Raw genomic sequence first — 23,407 nt, forward strand, 5'->3', positions numbered from 1 at the left:
CAGCGAACATAATGATTGGTAGCAAATCACACTTACTGTTGCTTTCTTTGTAGTTAAAACAATGTAGAAGAACGGAGGAGAATTCAGAATTTCATATGGGAAATCTGAGAGAATGGACTACTATTTATAGCTCCAACCTGTTGAGTTCAAACGAAGAGGTGTAACTCTTCAAAGGTCTATTACGTAAAATGGCCATAACGTAAATGGCCATTTACACAAATTAAAACGGGCAGATTTTTCGTTACAAAAAATGGGCGGGGCAGAGGAAACTTTATTTTCCTTTACAAAAAATGGACAGTTTGGATTTAATATTAATTTTCCGTTACAAAAATGGATATTTAATAATATTACGTTAATATTTACTATTAACAAATAAATTTAGTCCAAAAACTTAATCAATCAGTCGATCATTTGATCGAATCCGAATACGAAGCCTAAGCCGAGCGAGCAACGACGACGGCGCGAGGCTTGCATCGATCATTTGACCGAAGCCGAAGCCTAGCCGAGCGATGACAACGACGGCGCGAGGCTTGCCTTCTTCTTAACTCTTTAAGACCTAGAAGAAGAGCAATTGTATATATACCCATCAAAAGTCTTTTCCTCCTCCAATATGGGACAATGTCCCTTTGTCAAGGAGAGAAACTCAAATATTTTATTTTCCTTCCGTTTCTTATTCACCCTCTTTTAAGCTAAAATAAGCTTAAAGTACTCAACAATTTGTTGATTAAACTCTTTTCTGAGCTGGGAGTCTATTGGAAACAGCCTCTTTATCCTCACAATGTAGGAGTAAGGTCTTGTACACACTACCATCCCCAGACCCCACAGTGTGAGATAACATTAGGTATGTTATTGTTGTTGTTGATTAAATTCTTGTTAATACGAATTATAATTTTTGGTTGTTTTTCTACTTCTAGTTTTAACTTGTGAATTGTAATGGCAACCAATTCACCCTACTATCTACATTATGCTTGGAAAAATCGTGTGAATAGTGTAGAATTAGAAATGACTTATTTATAAGCTCGTGACTCGGAGAATGATTCCCGGTTAGGATAGGGATATACCTAACAGTCTCCTCAATAGAATGTTGTATTATATTCATTCATCATACATTCAATGCCATAGGGATATAGAATTGATATATTGTAGATATGGAGATAATACTGTGGTAGCATGCTATTGATACAAACAATCCAGTCAACTAGCAAAAATATCATGAATGAACTCAACAGTTTGTTGATTAAATTATTTTCTGAGCTGAGGGTCTATTGGAAACAAGTTCTCTATAGGGGTAAGGTCTATGTACACACTACCATCCACAGACCCCACGGTGTGAGATAACACTGGGTATGTTGTTGTTGATTAAATTCTTGTTAATACGAATTATCATTTTTGGTTGTTTCTCTACTTCTAGTTTTAACTTGTGAATTGTTACGGCAACCAATTCACTCAATATTACGCTTGGAAAAATCGTGTTTAGATTAGCGTATAATTAGAAATGACTTATTTCTAAGCCCGTAGCTCGGAGAATGATTTCGCAGTTAGGATATGGATATACCTAATAGTCTCCTCAATAGAATGTTGTATTTGTTATAAAATAAAAGCAATGCAGTAAAATGTAAACAAGAAGAGATAGAGAGAATGAAGAAGTGTTTTCTTCTTTCACTTTGGTGTAATTTTTCATTGCAATTACATGGCCTTTTATAGGCATAAAAAGTAAAGATGATGGACATAAAATAGGAAATTTAATCTTTAAGTTATTCACAACATGAGCATCCAATGTAGCATCCAATGTAGTATCCAATGTAGTATCCAAAGTAGTATCCAATGTACAAACTATTCATAACACTCCTCCTTGGATGTCCATGTAAGATAATGTGCCTCATTAAAAACTTACAAGAAAAAATATTGGGATGTACATAGTTATTTATAATATGCATTGCTTGCTGCCAAAAATATTGGGATGTACATAGTTATTTATAATATGCATTGCTTGCTGCCTCATTAAAAACCTTACCAGGAAAACCCAGTGGGACAAAACCTTGGTTAAGGAAAAGAGTGCAGCGTGTAGTTACTCCCCCTGATGAAAAATCACTTAATGTCTCGAAGACGACGCATTCCAATCTTATATATCAGCTTTTCAAATATTGAGGTTGGTAATGCCTTAGTGAACAGATCAGCCAAATTATCACTTGAACGAACTTGTTGTACATCTATTTCACCATTCTTCTGAAGATCATGAGTGAAAAAGAATTTCGGTGAAATGTGTTTTGTTCTATCTCCTTTGATATATCCTCCTTTCAATTGAGCTATGCATGCAGCATTGTCTTCATACAATATTGTTGGAATATTCTCTTTCGAAGAAAGACCACATGTTTGCTGAATGTGTTGAGTTATAGATCTTAACCAAACGCATTCTCGACTTGCTTCGTGAATGGCTATTATCTCTGCATGATTTGAAGAAGTAGCAACCATAGTTTGTTTTGTCGAACGCCATGATATGGCTGTACCTCCACTTGTAAATAAATAGCCTGTCTGAGATCGACCTTTGTGTGGATCAGACAAATATCCTGCATCTGCATAACCAATCAATGATGGCTTGGATTTATTTGAATAAAATAAACCCATATCAATGGTCCCTTGGAGGTATCTGAATATATGTTTAATACCATTCCAGTGTCTTTGTGTTGGCGAAGTACTAAATCTTGCCAATAAGCTTACTGAGAAAGCTATATCTGGTCGGGAATTATTGGCAAGATACATTAATGCCCCAATTGCACTAAGATATGGTACTTCGGCACCAAGAAGCTCTTCATCATTTTCATGAGGTCGGAATGGATCTTTCTTTATATCAAGTGATCTCACAACCATCGGGGTACTCAATGGATGTGCTTTATCCATATAGAATCGCTTTAAAATCTTTTCGGTGTATGTCGATTGATGGACAAATATTCCATCTTTCATATACTCAATTTGTAGACCAAGACAAAATTTTGTCTTTCCAAGATCTTTCATTTCAAATTCTTTCTTCAAACAGTCTACTGTTTTTGGAAGCTCCCCAGGAGTTCCAATGATATTTAAATCATCAACATACACGGCGATTATAACAAATTCAGATCCAGACCTTTTTATAAAGACACAGGGACAAATTGGATCATTCTTGTACCCTTCTTTCAACAGGTATTCACTCAGGCGATTGTACCACATACGTCCTGATTGTTTCAATCCGTATAAAGATTTCTGAAGCTTTATTGAACAAGTTTCTCAAAAATGTTTATATGCTTCTGGCACTTTAAATCCCTCAGGTACTTTCATAAAAATTTCGTTGTCTAATGATCCATACAAATAGGCTGTAACAACATCCATTAGATGCATATCAAGTTTTTCTTGTACTGCCATATTTATGAGAGACCTGAAGGTGATAGCATCCGCTACAGGAGAATATGTCTCCATATAATCAATTCCAGGCCTTTGGGAAAACCCTTGTGCCACAAGTCGTGCTTTATATGTAACGACTTCATTTTTATCATTTCGTTTTCGCACAAAAACCCATTTATACCCTACTGGCTTTATGCCTTCAGGTGTTCGAACTATGGGTCCGAAAACTTCACGTTTTCCAAGTGAAGTTAACTCTGCCTGGATAGCATCTTTCCATTTTGGCCAATCATTTCTCTGTCTACATTCATTGACAGATTTTGGTTCAAGATCCTCATCTTGTTGCATTATTTCAACAGCAACATTATAAGCAAAAATGTTATCGATAACAATATTATTTCGGTTCCATCTTTTCCCGGTTAAGACGTAACTTATTGATATCTCTTCATTTTTATTATTTTTAGGTACCTTGACCTCCCCTAAGGTCTTATCATTTGTTATGTCTTGGGGCTATTCTTGAGCCACTACCTCTGTGTTATGTTCACTTTGATCACTTGCTCCTTTTCTTCTTCGAGGATTTTTATCTTTAGAACCGATTGGTCTACCATGTTTCAAGCATGGCTTAGACTCATTTGCTTTAATTAATTGTTTTATCGGGATATCAACTCGAATTGGAGCATTAACAACTGGAATATGTGACTTAGTCACCCTTGGTAGGTTAGTGAATGCATCTGGCAATTGATTTGCAATATTTTGTAAATGAATAATCTTTTGAACCTCTTGTTCACATTGATTTGTTAGAGGATCTAAATGAGACAGTGATAATGCATTCCAATCTATCTTCTTTTTCAGCTGCTTATTTTCACCCCCTAATGTTGGATATACTGATTCATTAAAATGGCAATCAGAAAATCTTGCCATAAATAAATCTCCAGTCACCGGCTCTAGATATTTTATAATAGAAGGAGATTCATATCCAACATATATCTCCAACCTTCTTTGAGGACCCATCTTTGTGCGTTGTGGTGGAGTAATTGGAACATATATCGCACAACCAAAGATCCTAAGATGGGAAATATTTGGCTCCTGACCAAAAGCCAATTGCAATGGGGAGACTTTATGATAACTTGTGGGCCTTATCCGCACAAGTGCTGCTGCGTGCAAAATAGCATGACCCCATACTGAAATGGGAAGTTTTGTTCTCATAAGCATTGGTCTAGCAATTAATTGGAGGCGTTTGATCAATGATTCTGCTAGACCATTTTGTGTATGAACATGAGCAACCGGATGCTCAATTGTTATCCCAGTTGAAATACAATAATCATTAAAGGCTTGGGATGTAAACTCACCAGCATTATCAAGACGAATTGTCTTAATTGCATAATCTGGAAATTGTGCTCTTAGCTTTATTATTTGAGCCAACAATCTCGCAAATGCCATATTGCGAGTTGATAGTAAGCACACATGTGACCATCTTGTAGATGCATCTACCAAAACCATATAATATTTGAATGGTCCACATGGAGGGTGAATGGGCCCACATATATCACCCTGTATACGTTCCAGAAATGCAGGGGATTCCATCCTAACTTTAATAGTTGATGGTCTAATAATTAATTTTCCTTGAGAACACGCAGCACAAGAGAATTCCTTAAATTGAAGAATCTTCTGATTCTTCATTGCATGTCCATGTGAATTCTCAATTATTTTACGCATCATATTAGAACCAGGATGGCCCAACCGGTCATGCCAAATAATAAAATTATCTTGATTAGTAAACTTCTCGTTTACTACGGCATGTGTTTCAATCCTGCTAATACTTGTGTAGTATAAGCCGGAGGAAAGAGCAGGTAACATTTCAAGCACATATTTCTTACCGGACATTATTGTAGTAATATAAAGATATTCAATCTTTTCATCATTTGTAGTCTCAATATGATAGCCATTTTGGCGAATATCTTTGAAACTTAATAAGTTTCTTTGAGATTTACTACAATATAGTGCTTCATCAATAGCCAAATTTGTTCCTCCTGGTAGTAATAAATTGGCTCTTCCAGAACCTTCAATTAATCTTGTACTACCGGATATTGTATTAACATTCGCTTCTTTCATTACCAAATAAGAGAAATATCTCTTATCTTTTAAAATAGTGTGTGTTGTAGCACTATCCAGAAGACATATATCATCTTTATTAATCTTGAGTCCAACTGAAGACTGGGGAATTTTCATATTCTTCATAAAAAAGACAAATAATACATCATAAGAAATATGAAAGACAAGCAGGAAAAAAACATTAAGAAATACATTAGAAATGTAGAAACTAGCAACACATGATGCATTAGGAAAATACACTCAAGAAAAATAAACTAGTTGCAAACATAAACATAACAACTTTTATAGCTTCATTCCCCAGTAAGATGATTAGTTCTTCAGTCAATATCCTCAAAGAAGTCCCCAACTTCTAAATGAGTAATATTTGTTAGGCCTTCAAAATCATCATCTTTATATGCAAGATGTGCCTTAGAATCATATTTATTTGAGGGACCTGCTTCATCATCATTATTTTGAAAGGTCAAGTGTGCCTCCACATTATTTTCTTTTTTCTTGAGGGAGGCTTGATAAAGTTTGACAAAATGTTCTGGCGTACGACAAATGCGTGCCCAATGACCTCTCATACCACATCGGTGACACATACTAGCTTTACCTTTTGAATGATTAATTTGAGAACCCTTATTGTTCTCCAATTTATTTCCACCATAATGACGATAATTGTTTCGCCCCCTGCCACGTCCACGTTTACGACCATGTCCACGACCACGGTAATTATTTTGTTTTCTTTCAAACTTATCATATGTTGCTACAACATTCACTTCCGGAAATGGAGCTGACCCAGTGGGACGGGCTTCATGATTTTTCATTAATAGAGTATTATTCTGCTCAGCCACAAGTAGGCATGTGATTAACTCAGAATATTTCTTAAAACCTTTTTCACGGTATTGTTGTTGTAGCACCACATTTGAAGCGTGAAAAGTAGAAAATGTTTTTTCCAATAAGTCCTCATCTGTGATAGTGTCTCCACATAATTTTAATAGAGAACTTACTTTAAAGATAGCAGAATTATACTCACTTACGGTTTTAAAGTCTTGCAACCTTAAATGTATCCACTCATACCGAGCTTTCGGTAATACCGTAAGTTTTAGGTGGTCATATCGATCCTTCAAATTAATCCATAATTCAAGTGGATCTTTTACGGTTAAATATTCAGTTTTTAACCCTTCATGTAGATGATGACGAAGGAAAATCATGGCCTTCGCTTTATCCTGATTTGATGCTTCATTTCCTTGTATAATAGTATTTCCAAGACCTTTAGCGTCAAGGTGAATTTCAGCATCAAGAACCCATGATAAATAGTTCCTCCCGGTGATGTCAAGTGGCCATAAATAAAATGATTATAATGATACATACCTTAATAAAATATGGCTCAACTTAGCGGGAGTTAAGAATAAAATTAGAGCTTCGTGCTGATAACGTGTTATAAAATAAAAGCAATGCAGTAAAATGTAAACAAGAAGAGATAGAGAGAATGGAGAAGTGTTTTCTTCTTTCACTTTGGTGTAATTTTTCATTGCAATTACATGACCTTTTATAGGCATAAAAAGTAAAGATGATGGACATAAAATAGGAAATTTAATCTTTAAGTTATTCACAACATGGGCATCCAATGTAGTATCCAATATAATATCCAAAGTAGTATCCAATGTACAAACTATTCATAACAGTATTATATTTATTTATGATATATTCAATACAGTGATATATTGTAGATACGGGGATAATACTGTAGGAATATGCTATTGATATAAACAATTCGGTCAACTAGCAACCATAATGATTCGGATTAACAGGTGTAATCACAGCTTAATAAAATTGATAAAACAACTGGCCAGCATTTTATCCTCTTCCTTGAGATTGGACCACCATCAGCTGACTGCTCACACTTCACGTCTTATTTGTTTTCTCAAGGTTGTTAAACAAGGCATCATCTTCGATCAATGTGCATTTGTATGTGTACATCTCCTCGTTAAGCTCATCAACACGATACTTTATGGACGTAAAATTGCTACATACGCACACAAAAGAAGAAAAAAACCCAGAGTTATCTTTTTATGTGTTAGTATCAGTGATCAAAACAAGAAAATTAGAGAAGTAAAGAAACGTTAGTTCAACAAATAAAATATAAAATAATTCTGAGCCCACAAGTTACTTGTGTGTTCTCAAAAAATTTAAGAGGAATTTTCAGAAATCACTATTGTTTAGTGGCTATTAATTTCCTATAGCTACCACATACGTAATTACTTCCTGTAGCTACCATTCAGTTGTTCCGGTACTGTATTCGCTGCTGTATTCGCGCTGTTGTATTCATGAATACTACAACAAAAAGCGCCTGAAATCAGGATAGTCCAGTTATACGCGCATGTATTCACATGTATTCGCGTTGCTGTATTCATGAATACAACAGTAAAAAGCGCCTAAAATCAGGGCAGTCCAGCTGTATGCGCATGTATTCACATGTATTCGTGCCATATATTTATGAATACAGTAACGACAATCTCCTTAAAAATAAGTATGTCAAACTATCTAAGAGAGAGGAAAAACATAAATATCGTATTTCATGCCTCAATGGTAGCATATACCATAAATACTTATTTTGATATAAAATATAAAAGGTAGCTATAAAAAATAATATTTTAAAATAATTTTGATTTATAATAAATAGGGTGTATACCTTTGCTATATGAGGTAAAATTTCCAAAATTTAATTCCATCACTGTTGCCCAAGATTTTAGATTAATTCCTCCTAGGATAGAACGGAGTAATTATTATGTGATAGCGGCACTACAAATCACAGAACTTTAGCGAACTCAACAAACGGAGCGAATCACACTTGACACTTCTGTTATTTTGGAAAAACAATGCAACAATGTAGAAAAGAGGGGAGAAATTTTCAGATTTTCCATGTCTAAATAATGAGGCCAAGCCTCTAAATTTATAGACAATAAAAGAGTGAGATGAAGAGATGCAATCCAAGAGGCGCCTCTTCCATTTACCATTTACTCCCTTTAGAAAAAATCCAACATATATATATATAAAAGTGGGCAATAGAAAAGTGAGGTGGCACCTCTCTTTGGGCAATAGAAAAATCCAGCATTTGTATTTATCTTTTTTGTCATTTTTTTGGCCTTTTCTCTTATATTTCCCTCAAAATATTTGCTGCAAAATTCAGACACTCTATTAAAAAATTAATAACTGTCTACATTGTGCTCAATTAAAACGGAAAGGCATTTAAGAAAATGAAGACTATCAGTTTTCAAATTCATTATCATAATTTCTATTTGTATTAATATTCTTAGAATATCAAGAAAAATAAAAAATAAATGAACATTTAATTATCAGAATATTTTTTGAGACACCAAACTTACCTGGAACTCTGACATGTTGATATACAAAAGGGAATTATTTATGCTTAGACAAATTACTTTTTAGCATTAGACACGAAAGGACCTTATTATGCTTTGAGAAGTTATTTTCATATTGCTTTTGTTAAAAGTTTACTTGGTAATTAGTAAAAGTTTCTACTTACCAAAAAAAAAAAGGGTACATTCTTGGCATTGACAATTGATTCTAATGTATTTTGTTTACACATAATGCATAATAATGAATTAGTAAAAATGTCAGTAACGTGTTTTACTGGACCAAGATTAGCTAATTATACAAGAAGATGCGGAAAGGATTAAAAAATACAAAAATATTATAAACGTACGTAAAAATTAAAAGTTGTGCTGCCTTTTGTAATACTAAAGTTTGTTGAGTTATAAATATAAAGTAGGGAATGATAAAGCTGGCGTGACACATCTCTTTGGCTTTCATTCACATTTATCTTTTTACGATTTTTTCGTTTTTCACTTTATTTTAATATAATATTTACTCAATATGAATTATAGCCTTCTTGATAGTTCCAATAATTTCTATCATAAATGAAATAAGGCGAAGAAAAGATTCTTTTGGTACGTTACTTATTTTTGCAATTACTCAATATTTATGACCTCTTTAGTACTATCACAATTATAACTTTTAAGACCATGACCTTCATTTTAGTAAAAATAAATATGGCACCCAAGAGTCAGTCCCTTCAAATAGTCCTTTTGTTCTCAACTATGTTTTTCATTCCTTTTGGCATCATGTAATCCTTTTGGAATCTTTTTTTTTTCTTGCTCTTTATTTATTTGTAATATTTGACTTAGAAGATTATTATTTTGGATGTAACACTATTTACCTGGCCTACTTTTGTTTTTCGAAAATCGTTGATGTATTAATTTCCTTATAATAATTATTTTCAAATGTTATTTGTTCTCTTCAAATTTTAATTTGGTGGATGTAATTCTATTCCTCTTTTTTTTTATATATATTTTATTGATTCAATAATATGTTATTTGTAGCAGATTATTATGATTTTCAGTTGATATTGCTTTCTTCTTCTTTGTTTCGTTCTATTTTGGACATGGAAATGGAACTTCTATTTGATTTCTGATGAATATGAGTTTTTGAAGTGAAAGCAATTAAGTTTGTCAAGGTATTATAATCTCTAATGCAAATTGTCTTATGTTTCTTTTTTATATAATTTACACATCTTATTTTCTCCATTTTGGAATACATAAATAGCCAAAATACTTTGACGCCTTTCATGTATTTTACTAAAATGTGTAAGAATATTTGTTTGTTTGTTGTTAAGATTAAGAACTATATCAATAATAGTATGTACATATATTGTTTTAAGATAAATTTACCAGAAAATATTTATATTTGCTAAAGTATATAGTTCCATTGTGTTAGATGAGTTTGGGGATTGTTTCCCACTTAGCATTTGGATTGTTTGGTGCTCTTTTTTTAGAATGGTAACAATTGCTGTTTTTTTGACTCTTATTTCCAAACATATGTATTCTGTTAGAACTTTAGATTCCTAAACCTTAATCAAATCATTGCTCTATTCTCAATCAAAATAATTAAGTTGCTAAAAGAGAGTCCCCTAAAATGGACTGAGCACCAAAGGAAGGACCTACATTGTTGGATATTATAAGAATCGGAAAAAGGATAGTAGTAAGAATTCATATTTAATTTTTTTCATTTTTGATTTTTTCATGACTGCGCGAAGCGCGGGCAAGTACACTAGTTATCTTGATAAATGTCATCTAGGAAAATGTCAGTTTCTTCTTGCATGTATGTCATAATTATGAAATTACTTACCATTATCTTATATACTTGGCATGAACTTGGAGACTGTCACTTCCTGTCATCTCTTCAACTTCTCTTTTAATGTTCAGAGCTGAATTGACAAGTGACTCACTGCAGGCGATCAGTTTAATCAACTGCAGTGTTGGAACATCCACAAAGCTAGACGGGATCTCTCGAAGCGTGTAATCATGATCTATAACCAGTTTCTCAAGCACGGGAAAGGATGCCTCTGAGGAGAACCATTCTGTCATATGAAAAGACTCTAATTTCAAGTATTTGAGTGTAAAGAACTCGTAATCACTGACATCCCAACATTTGCTGATATATCTTGACAGATATATGTCACCTCGGCTCTTTAAATGTATCATACGAAGTTTGAGTCGCTCAAGGTTTGGCAATCTTGCAATGTTTGAAACAAGTTTTCCCGTCAGGTAAATGCAATCAATGGACAAATGTTTTAGATTTGAAGGGAAGACAACACAGCTGCCCCATCATGGTTGAGTAGGTGGACTTTGTGTGTGAGAAACTCACTTCAAGAGATTGAAGTGGGAGTTTTTCAAGATTTGGCATATCAACTTCTGGTGTGGGAACCTCATAGTATTTAGTTACAGTTTCATCTTCTGGTTCAACAAAGTGGAGTTTGAGTTGTTCAATATTTGGAAATCTCCACCAGAACTCCGGAGTCATATCAGCCAAGTATATCCAACACTTGCCAAAAGTCTTCAAGTTCGGTAACACAGGTTTTGGAGATTCCTCAAAAATTGCTCGATCATTGTCTTTCCAAGCGAAGGAAAATTTGTTGATATCCACATGCCTTAGTTTCTGCATTTTCCAAATGGCAGGTGATGTCTTTAAACGCATTGTGGGATCAAGTGCTGTTGAATCTTTCCATGCCACCCGCAAATTCTGTAGATCGAGTAGGTGTGATATCCACTGGAAATCAAACTTTTGGGTAAAAATTGCAAGATATCTCAAGTGAGTTACCGCTTGCATTGCTGTAGCCCACGAATTTTGCAAGTAGATATCCCATAAATGCAGCACCCGAATAAGTCTAAAGTTATCAAGTAAAGGAAAAAGACTTATATGGTCCCATGCATAGAATTTTGGATGAGCAATGAACTCAAGAGACCTATCATGACATTGAGCGAAAGACTCCCCTTCCTTCAACCCTGCCATCATCGGAATCTTATCCAACGAATATTCGTACTGCACTAATTCTCGGACAAGATCGTCATGGACATACATGCATAACCGAGGTTCCTTTGCACCTAAAGTTTGGTATCGATTGTATGGGACTATGAGTTGCATAAACTTTTCTTTTGTAAGTTTTCTCAAGCAAAACTCACGCACTAAATCATGAACAGTGCAATACTTTATCTCACCATTACTTCTCCTTTTAGTAACCACTACTAGGCTTCTGGTCACTAGACCATTCAAGCAAATCTTAGATGCTTCCTCCAGGTTATCTGTGTCCATGTTCTGTACAAAATTTTCAGCTATCCATAACTTTAGCAAATCGCACACTGGAATTTTGTAGTCTTCTGGAAACAATCCCATGTAAAGAAGACAAGCCTTTAAATGGTCTTCCAAATGGTCGTAACTTGATTCTATTATCTTCGTGCTTTGCTCTTCTAAAACATGGGAACTTAAATCATTTGCGACCTCAAGCCATAAAGAGGCTTGCCTTTTCTCTGCAATAATTCCAGCAGTCAAGACGATCACAAGAGGTAATCCCTTGCAGCTTTCAGCAACTTGTTGTCCTGCTTTGAGCATTTCAGGGGGCAGATTTCTCCTTGAAATACTTTCTTCTGAAGTAATTCCCAGCTCTCATCCACGGTTCGAAATCGAAGAGAATGCGGATTAGTGTGGTGCTTAAGCTGCCTAGCCACTTCTTCATCTCGACTTGTTACCAGTATTCTGCTTCCATTTTCATCCTGTGGGAAAGATAATTTCAACTCTTCCCATGCCTTAACTTCCCATATATCATCTAATACAATGAGATATCTCTTGCACATTATACTCTTGCGCAACTTGTCAGGCATGTCTTCATCTTCGATACCATCCAAATTGCCTATGACTTGTTTAAGAATCTCCGAGAACACCTTCATCAAACTATATTCCTTAGATATATAGCACCATGCTCGAACATCAAAGTGTCTATTATCAATAAAATGATTGAACACCTTTTTAGCCAAAGTTGTTTTGCCTAATCCAGGCATTCCAACAATCGAGACAACGTCTACTTCCTTTGTTCCTCCAGTCAATTGTTCAATTATACTTTCTGCTTCATCCTCAAAACCAACTACTTCCTCATCAATTAAAAGTTACATCGGGTGGAAGCCGCTGCATGAGCAGGAGTTTTTTCACCAGTATGAACATTCTCCATGTCCATTAGCTTGGTCTCTTTACAGCTGTAGGAAGTACATATAAAACTATGTTACAAATGATTGCTTGTCCATGTCCATTGGGTTCTTATAAGAAAGAGCAATTGAGATTCTCGAATGGAAGTTTACCTTGAAAAGATCTTTTTGCATCCTTTAATCCTTTTCTTTATTGTAAAGCATAATGAATTGACTTTGGGCATTTTAATCAACAACTCAGGACACCTTCCTCTTAGTGCTCCGTTTGAAGAGTCTCAATCTTCCTGTCCACTTTAAGGGCGTCCGGTGGATGAAGTCTATCTTGAATCGGCGAACAACCGAACCCTTGGGACCTTCTTTAAGGCCTGATCTACGAGATAGAACATGGGTTCACCTGCTCAAAACTACAACTAGACTACCAAAGTTTGAATTATTGATTTACGTAATTAGAAATAACGATGAAAACTTGAAATCGATCACTGATCCAATTTGAGTATCTCTGCAAGATAAACCTCAACAGAAAAACTTAAGACTAACAACAATAAGTGATTGAGTTCAATAGCTCCTCATATAAAATTATTCTAGAGATATGGAGAAGACAAAATTGTTTCAGCTCCTCATATAAAATTATTCTAGAGATATGGAGAAGACAAAATTGTTTCAAGCACCGACAGTACCGGAAGTGCACTTCAAGGTGCCTATAATTCATCTTCAAAAATCATTCTCTTTTTTTTGCACTCTCATTGATTTTTTTAGTTATTTTTACACATATTAAGGAAGTTACCTTTTAGCATTAATTAACAATGAGTTGACTATATTAATACTGAAAATATAACAAATACTCCTAGACTCTTTACTCCAAGTGCAATTTTGGAAAAAATAATAATTCGTTCTTAATAGTATTTGAGAAAAGTCAAATATTGTGAATATTAAAAAAAAAAAGGTCAAAAAAACAATTAAAGTGGGCCGAACAGAGTATAATATCTAAAGGGATTAATCTTCTCTTCTAGAAAATTTTTAACCTAATCTTAAGCTTAATTCCCTGTTCTTGAAGCTTCTTTTCTCGTGCTATTAACTCCAACAGTTTGCCCGTCACAATTGTATACACATGGAGAAGATCCTTTTAAGAAGGTCACAATATTTATTGAACAAATCAGTATGCATCATTTAATATAATTTAAAATTTTATTCCCTAAATCCTATATAAAAAAAAGAGATCTATTTATAGTAAAGTGTTATAAATAGAATTTTATTTATGGTGAATGTCTATATTTAGAGAGATTCTAGGGTTTATTACTTGGTGGCTAAGTCACTCTCTCCTTATAAATAGAGGGTTCTATTCCATTGTAATTCATCCCAAAATCAATAAGAGTTCTCTCTCCCTACTTTTCTTTGCAATACTCTTCTTCTTCTTTTATTGTTTCATAACACGTTATCAGCACGAGACTCTAACCAATTGAGTAGAAGCTTTGGGATTGAGCATAATGATTATCAATTGTTCCATGAACTTCCTTCATGATTAAATTCTAGATTTAAGGTAAGCATTTTACCTTTCTCTTTCAAATTTTTGACATTTTACAATTTGATTTTAAATACAAACAAAGACGATAAATTTTGATTGTAACTCTAGTGGAGTTTGAAAGAAATTATAATCACCCAAAGTGGTAAAATTTCTATGCATTGTCATCATCAAATTCATGTATGATTGTGGGCAAAGAATTGAAAACCCGTCCCATTGAATTTGCTCCATTCTCATTCCCTTAAGAGAATGTGATAGCAGTATTTGATAAGTCTGAAAGAAGACAAAATTATTACCGTGAAGGTATCAATGAATGTGGACGTGACAATAGACGAAATTATAATCATCATCATTGTGATAATGGAAATAATAAGGATTCTCAAAATAATCTTTCACTTTGTGAAAGTAATACGTGTCATTAATTTGACATGAGATTTTATAAAGCACATATAGATGATTATGGTTCATTCATGATGTGAATGTGGCAACATCTGATTTATGAAAACATATTCATTCTTCAAAGAATATGAACACGCTAGTGGTAGCGAATATACCACACTCACCTCTAGAAGAAGGTTTGAGATGATATAAGAAAATAATGTCATTATTATGGCATGAATGATCATTGGTCACGTACCTATTGTATGCCAAATATATTGGCAATGTGATTATTAAAGGACAATAATAATGCAAGAAACATATCGTGCATATAATTTTGACCATGACCATAATTTATAACTTCTCTTTAAAAGAGATATTCACCATATGGATGTTGATGAATATACAAAATTTATTGAGAACTCTGGAAGAGCCAATTATACTATTTTAGAGAAATACAATTGATTGCCAATAAGATATTGTGTTGTAGTAAATCTCAAAGAAACTTATTCAGTTTCCAAAGTATACGCGAAAGTGGTTGATTATATTGAGACTATAAATAAAGGAAAGATTTAATATCTTCTATTACTACAACTTGTAGCTGGGTAATATGTATGTGAAACGTTACCCGCTTTATTCTCCAGTTTGTACTACACAAATAAACGAATACGACAATAAAGTGGATGTTTATTGATATAAAAACACATATCATAATAAACTTGATTTTATTGATAATTGCACATGTCATTGTGTAAATATGAACTTTATCAATATTGATAATTTATTCAGTTGGCATTTGGGTTATCCATATCAATTTAAGTATGATGTGCAAAAATAATAGAGAATTCACATAGGTAAATATTAAAGAACTAGAAAGTTCTTTACAAATTCTCTTACATTATTTGTTCTTATTAATTAATTGACCAACTAAAATTGGGATTGAATCCCATGAATGCTGGAAATATAAAGGTGAATATGGGCCCATTCACCTGCCATGTATACCACATAAGATGCATCTATGAGATGGTAACATGTGCAATTATTATTAACCCGCAACTTGGTGTTTTGCGAGGTAACTTGCTCAATAATTTAATTTCGAGCATAATTTCTAGATTTTCTATTCAAGAAATCCATTTTGATAAGTTGGTTTGCATCACAGTTGGTTTAGCAAAATAATTTACTGAGTGCCTTCACTTAATAGCTAAACAATTGCTTATGAGAACAAAGTTATCTATATCAATTTGATATACGTTATATACCAAAGTATATTACATTCTCCCCTCACAAGTGGTTCAAGGTCAGAAACCAAATAATTCCATCTTATTATTATTGATGTGCGGTGTACATTTGGATTAACACCATAACGCACAAAGGTGGATTCTCAAAGTTGAGGAAACAAGTTAGTTTTTCTAACATGAGGGGGATACATAATAAACAGTTGAGAAAAGGTTACGTGGAATGAATTATCATTTGTATATCTAGATCCTCGAATAAGATAATATGAACTTGAAGTTCATAAAAAGATAATTCATTTGCAACATATTACAGAGCATGCCATACGCATTTGTTGACCCAAAGAAAGTAACTATATTCTCATTGAAAATGCTCATATTAAGTCCTAGAAGGACAAAATCTATGGTACGCTTAAAGTGTATAGACAGATCGGTTTCAATTAAACTTCTTCATAAAGAAGATGAGCAAATGATCAAAATGATCATAATAAAGGAGGCAAGTGATCTAGAAGATCACATGACATAACACTTCATAAAATCTCATGAGAGATTCAGGTACCTGAAAATATGAATGAAGAGATCTTTATGTTATGTCTTTATGAAAAATAAGGAGGTTAGAACCGATATAAAATGTTCGTCGACGACATTTATGATAGCACGAAATATGTATGAGGATCTTAAGTCTGAAGAAACAATTCGAATAGAATTGGTTTCATATGAAATACATGTAGTTTTGGACATGTAGTTCAAACACTTGAAAGTATAAAGTCAATGGCATGTGCAATCAGTTTTCGATATCTTATATGTCTAGCATGACATGAAAACTTAATATGCATCTAAAGTCTATTATATGGCTTATATGACTTAACTTATATGACAATCCATGAAGGATTTAAGTTGCTTGAAGCATATACAATTCTTGATCTTGAAGTACTACTTCCTCCATGCAATTTGTGCACAAATGTATCTTGCTATAACTATAAGCATGATAAAGTGATAGCGAGAATACCTCTATGGAGATATTGAAGAGCCATTCCACGATATTTATGAAGACATTATATATGTATCACGAATGATGATTTCAAAGTGCAAAATATTCATTCAAGTTAATATGACTGATTTATTTATCAAATCTCTACCAACGATCTCTTGAAGATGGTGCACAAGATTGGAATGTGAAGGCTCAAGGATGTGAATTGATGCTCTCATCAGAGGGAGTTAATGCACATTGCACTCTTTTTCCCTTACAAGGTTTTGTCCCACTGAGTTTTCCTTGCAAGGTATTTTAACGAGGCAACCAAAAGGCGTATTATTAGATATGTGTACTCTTTTTCCTTTACTAGAATTTTTTTCCCACTGGGTTTTATTTTAGTTAAGGTTTTAACGAGACACATTATCTGTTGAATAGACATTCAAGGGGAGTGTTATAAATAGAATTTTATTTATGGTGAATGTATATATTTAGAGAGATTCTAGGGTTTATTACTTGGTGGCTAAGTCACTCTCTCCCTATAAATAGAGGGTTCTATTCCATTGTAATTCTCCCAAAATCAATAAGAGTTCTCTCTCCCTACTTTTCTCTACAATACTCTTCTTCTTTTATTATTTCATAACATAAAGAGACTATTTCAAAAAAGAATAAGAGAACAGACAACGATGAAAAATTAAAAAATAAAAAGAAATAGAAGGTATTAACACAGTTAAAATTAGTGAGGGATAATATTTTTTTAGTTAACCAAAAAAAAAGATAAATATAAATTTTGGTAGGGATGTGTCTTGAAAAAATTAATTTTCGGCTTCTATTTCTTGGAAAAAATTTATAATTTGTATCTTCTTCTCAAAAGTAGAAAAACTACTTCTGCTGATGCTCAAAAGCACTTTTTTGTCTTGGCCAAACATTTTAAATTTCCAAAAAAAAAAAAAACTTTTCCAAAATAAATCACTTTTGGCATCCTAGCTAGAAGGAATTTCCTTTTTGTTTTTTCCCTTGCTTCCCATACACCTACAAGGAGCCAATTATATTCCTAACCTCCAAAAATTTGATGAAAAATTTCTTTCAAGCTTAAGAGGATTTTTCACATCTATGTAACAGTGTCAAACATGCATATGTATCCATACGATGCATCATTAATTATTCAAGTGAAAAAAAGTAAGAGAATCCAAGAAAAAGAGACCAAAAGAATGAAAATTCGAACTTACATTCAAGTGAAAAGAAAAGCCAGTCTCTTTTTCGTCCTCGTTCTTAAGAATAGAGCAACAACGAACTAAAACATAGCAAGATGTATGAAATCAAATATTCCTCCTTGAAGACGTGGTTGGAGAATATTGGAAAGTGATTAATAGAACTAGTACTCCCTCGTTTCACCTTTTTAGTATTATTTGAGAAGTCTAGAGGTTGTTTTTTGACCATACTTTTCTTAAATATTTTAAATTATACATTATTATGACTTCTAATACTTCTTATGGAGTTTTCAAATACAGTCCGACCTCTATAACAACATCCCTATATAAAAACACTTCACTATAAGGGTGTATTTGGTATAAAGGAAAATATTTTCTGTACTTGGAAAACAAGTAATAATTTTATTCATTTTCCGGTGTTTGATACGCAAATTAAGGAAAATAACTTCTCAAGAGTATTCATAAATAATTTAAATACAATAAAAATGAAGCCATAAACTTTCGAAACCGTGAACTTTCGAACCCCTAAACTTTGTAATTTTTAAACCCGTAAACTTCCAAATACATAAACCTCCGAACTCATAACTTTGGAACTTATAAAATTTCGAACCTTTAAACCGAAAGATGAAAAAATTAAAACTGAAAATAAAAATAAAAAAAATAAAATTTTTTTTGGGGGGGGGGGGAGTAGGGGGGGGGGGGTTGGGATAGAGTTGGGGTGCAGAAAAAAATACAGAAATTTGAAATTAAAAAAAAATTGCGGGAGAGGGGGGTAGCAGGGTGGGTGATGGAAAAAAAATTAAAATTAGAAAAAAAAAAGAATCCTTTTTTGAGAGGGGGGTGGGGTGGGTAGGCGTGGGTTGAGTGGGTAATTTTCATATCATGTTATAATATATGTTCTGTATAATAGTAATTCTTAATGACATCCAATAATATTCGGAACAAACGAAACTGTTATAGAGAGATTTGAATGTATATAAATTTTACTTTCAGAAACTTGACGAATATATGTCTAATTTTCATGGTTAAACTTAAAAACTTTGTCCTTACTTTTGAATCTTGCTACATAAAGCGGAATAAAGGGAGTCTCAAATACAAGCTTGTGAAAATCCACGCAAGTTTAGGAAACTGTTGCATTTAAATACTCGGCGGCAAATGAACTTTAACATGAAACTTGACGATCAACAAGAAAGGATTGCTCCAGTAGTAATGACCTTCCACCTCCAATTCTAAGATTGCGGATTCGAGAAAAAGGTGGGAAGTCCTTGAAGGGATTTTAGAAAAAGAAAAACATGTTGACAGTCATTTGTAATCTTTTTTAAGGTAATCTGATAGTGTAAAAACGTTTATGCTCTCGGTATATAAAAGTTATATTTAATGGATCCTCAACTATAAAGTTTAATTACCTTTACTATCTTCGGACTTTGTCAAATGCACGGCTGATGTATAATGATAAGACTTTACTAGAATATAAATCTAATTGTTTTACCTGCTACAAATTTTTAAAGGAAGTATTTGAATTCTCAACCCAATAAAAAGAAAACGTACTATTTTAACTTAATAAACTTATGACCCATTCTTCATCCCTATGTCAAATATTTGACTATTTGTCATTTAATAAACTTTTGAGCTGGACTCAATATATAGGTAACATATTTTAATAGAGTTTATGTTTTATGTATAGATTTACACAATTTTGTCTTTTAAAAGATAATTCTATTTAAGTGCATTGATTTGTTACCTGGAATATATGGCAAATAACCTGTTATAATAGATTAAATCAATTTGATAGTATAAAAAAATTATTATAATATTCTTGCGTAAAACTTAAATTCATGTCCTCGCCTGTCTTTCTTTTAGAGTTCAAAAATAAGTGGTAACTTGCATTGATGAACCACAGTTTTACTTGGTTTTCTTTATGGGCATGTTTTGGTTATCTCTTTCATTATATGTGTTAAGATTCATAGGGCAGCTCGTTATATTCAAAGAGAAATATGAAACACTATAAAGTTGAAACATATGTTCAAATCAAAGGTAATCTGATGTCGTGCGACAACTAGTAAAGCAAACTGGAAGGATAATAAATCAAATGAGCCAAAAATATATCATAAGAGACACAATTTAATATAATTTGGTCAATTAATTATATTTATAATCAAACATGAATAATTCACTCCTTTAAAAAAACTTCAATGAGAATATAAAATATTGAGAAAATAACGTCAGATTGCTAAGACTACGAAACCTTGAGAGACTTGAACTACATAGTATATTCTTTCAAGGGGAAAAATACCTTCGATAAGGTCGGATGTAGAAGATGTTGGGATGTCAGTGTTTGTGTTTATGAAAGAATGGTCTCCAAGTCAGAGGTGATGTCAGAATTTGAACATTATGAATTCTAAATTTTAAGATAGCGATACCGGGTGTTAGTAATTGGATTCTGAATTTTGCTTTGGTAAATATTTGGTAAAATCTATATACCAATACATAATTTGGATTAAAACTACTAAGTTCGGCCAAACTCGTATACGTGGACTTCTAGCTCTGCCCCTGCTCCAAATTCATGCCCCGTGTATAAGATAATGGTAACTGATTTCATAATTATGAATTTACGTCTTTCGGGAAGTTTCATAAAATACCGTGTATATATGCTCTGTGGATTGCTTTTTAGAAAATTTTCGTTAAGTCACATGAAGCAAATTCTTTCACATTATGTGCACTTCACATTGAAAGATATGTGAGTCCACATGAATAACTGCTCAAGGAGTTTGTATACCCGTAAAACGGTACAATTGAATTATACGTGATTTTTAGATAAGTGAACTAATTTAATTTTGAAATAATAAAATAATTGAAAAAATTTACAATACTTAACTTTAAAATTTAGATGAAACAACAGAAATGACAGTTCCGGGAACAAGGTTTCCGGATAAAACAATGATGAGATCAAAAAGTGAGAACAACTTTTAGAGCAGGAGGAGGAGACACACCAAATGGCTTGTGCTTTAATTTGTCACCTTTATATTCTTCTTCACCATGCAATACACATTCAAAAGCTCTATCGAGTGCTTTCCAGACGCGCTTCATTTATTTTTACTGTTGATTCATTATTGTTATTGAAGGGTTTCGAGCATTGGCGTAATCGGTAAAGTTGCTGTCATGTGAACAGGAGGTCACGAGTTTGAGCCGTGGAAACAAGAATGCAGGATAAGGCTATGCAGAATAATAGACCCCGGACCCCGCGCATAGCGGGAGCTTAATGCACCGGACTGCCCTTTTTTATTCATTATTGCTATTGTTCCAAAGGTCTTTCAGATTGATCGGCACATAATTTCCTAGATAATAAAGGTTTAAAAACATATTTATTGATCCATGGTAGGAAGTAGTTACAACTTGTGACAAATTATATTTTTAAAGAAACTGTTAATTACAAAACTGAAAAGACATTGAAATCCTCCACACATATTAGCTTGACACAATAGCTAAACTTACAATAATGCAGAAGCAAGCAACCAACAACTTAATCAAAAACTCCTTTCGGCTCTGCATCTATATGTTGTTAGAAATTTTTGGAAGAGCAAGACAACTAAACAAACACTCAAAATTTACTATTATAGAGGTGGAGGAATGGATGATATCTATTTAACTTTATTTGCTCCAAATGGCTAGCATACATGAGTATTTATAGTAGAACTCCTACATGTGTCTAGCCTAAACTTCATGTGTACATATTAATTAAGTCCACGCATGTACACACTAGTCCATACATGCCTACACTAGTTCACACAAATTCACACATGTCCACACCTCACTCTTTTCTAACTATATGTATGAAAACATTAAATTAATGTAAACAAATCTAAACAAATGGAAACAAGTTTATTACTATTTTTAATATCCCCCTTAAACTTGTTTCATTACTCCAAGCGCCATCCTTAACTTTTGAAAGGCGTCAATCTTCAAAGGCTTGGTGAAAATATCTGCAATTTGATCTCCAGACATCACATGCTCAAGCTCCACAACTTTATTAGATATGCAATCTCTAATAAAATGATATCTCGTATCGATATGCTTGATTCTTTTATGAAATACCGGGTTCTAGGCTAAATCTATAGCGGATTTGTTGTCAACAAAAATCTTTGTAGCATCCTTCTGTGGTTGGTCATGAAGTTCTTCCAACAAACTCCTTAGCTAAATTGCATGGCAAACACACGAAAAAGATGCTACATACTCCGCTTCACAAGTTGACAAGGTCACAATTGGTTGCTTCTTAGAATTTCATGTAAATACGGAATTTCCAAGAAAGAAAACAAACCCAATAGTACTTTTCCGATCATCAATATCACCAGCTCAGTTACTATCACAATATCCCACGAACTTGGATTCTTTAGAAGATGAATAATGAATTCCATAATCAAGCGTACCTTTGAAGTACCGAAGTATTCTTTTGGCTACCTTTAAGTGTGAGGTAGTAGGAGTTTCCATAAAGCGACTTAAGAGTCCAACTCCAAAAAGAATATCCGGCATTGTACATGACAAATACCTTAAGCTTCCAATAAGACTCTTGAAAAATATGGGATTGACTCTATCTCCATCTCCATGCTTGGATATTTTAACTCCATATTCAACGGGGGTGCTTACGGGATTGCAATTCTCCATCTCAAATTTCTTGAGAATTTTCTTTGCATACTCTCCTTGAGAAATAAAAATGACATCCTTCCTCTGTGCTACTTGAATTCCAAGATAGTAGGACATTAGGCCAATTTCTGTCATCTCAAATTCTATAGCCATTGCTTTCTTGAATTTTTCAAACATCTTTGGATTATTTTATGTAAATATCAAGTCATCTGCATACAAGCAAACAAGTAAGATGTCGCCATTTTTAGCAATCTTTACATAGATGGCATGTTCATGTGGGCACTTAGAAAAACCATTTGCTTGGAAATATTTGTCAATTCTACTATTCCAAGCTCGCATGACTTGCTTCAACCCATATAAAGCCTTCTTTAATTTCAAGACTTTATCTTCTTGTCCTTCAACCTTATATCCTAAAAGTTGATCAATATAGACCTCTT

General features: G+C 33.4%; 2 protein-coding genes across 5 annotated transcripts; both read right to left on the bottom strand.

The window, feature by feature from the left end:
• Positions 1-7,208: 7,208 nt before the first annotated feature.
• Positions 7,209-18,459, bottom strand: LOC104247882 (putative late blight resistance protein homolog R1B-23). 4 transcript variants are annotated; one of them, XR_011402528.1, is made up of 4 exons: positions 18,351-18,459; positions 13,176-13,387; positions 10,675-13,073; positions 7,209-7,492 (listed from the first exon to the last, which is right to left on the bottom strand). XR_011402528.1 is itself a non-coding variant. In XM_070158204.1 (2 exons), the coding sequence occupies exon 2, from the start codon at positions 12,433-12,435 to the stop codon at positions 11,104-11,106; it is 1,332 nt and encodes a 443-aa protein (XP_070014305.1). In that variant the 5' UTR covers positions 12,436-13,073; positions 13,176-13,599; the 3' UTR covers positions 10,636-11,103. The 4 variants fall into 4 exon arrangements, 1 of the variants encoding a protein (XP_070014305.1); XR_011402527.1 differs by having other exon boundaries at positions 13,176-13,432; XR_011402526.1 differs by lacking the exon at positions 18,351-18,459 and having other exon boundaries at positions 13,176-13,599.
• Positions 18,460-22,682: 4,223 nt separating this feature from the next.
• LOC138886532 (uncharacterized mitochondrial protein AtMg00810-like) lies at positions 22,683-23,123 on the bottom strand. Its single transcript, XM_070168133.1, has one exon. It carries the CDS (start codon positions 23,121-23,123, stop codon positions 22,683-22,685), a length of 441 nt encoding a protein of 146 aa, XP_070024234.1.
• Positions 23,124-23,407: the final 284 nt, after the last annotated feature.

This window comes from Nicotiana sylvestris, chromosome 1 (assembly GCF_000393655.2).
Source record: "Nicotiana sylvestris chromosome 1, ASM39365v2, whole genome shotgun sequence".
In the NCBI taxonomy this organism is placed as follows: Eukaryota; Viridiplantae; Streptophyta; class Magnoliopsida; order Solanales; family Solanaceae; genus Nicotiana; species Nicotiana sylvestris.

Bases quoted from the DNA above. Each gene is read 5' to 3' on its own strand.
- LOC104247882 (XM_070158204.1), bottom strand. From the start codon at position 12,435: ATGCTCAAAGCAGGACAACAAGTTGCTGAAAGCTGCAAGGGATTACCT.
- LOC138886532 (XM_070168133.1), bottom strand. From the start codon at position 23,123: ATGGCTATAGAATTTGAGATGACAGAAATTGGCCTAATGTCCTACTAT.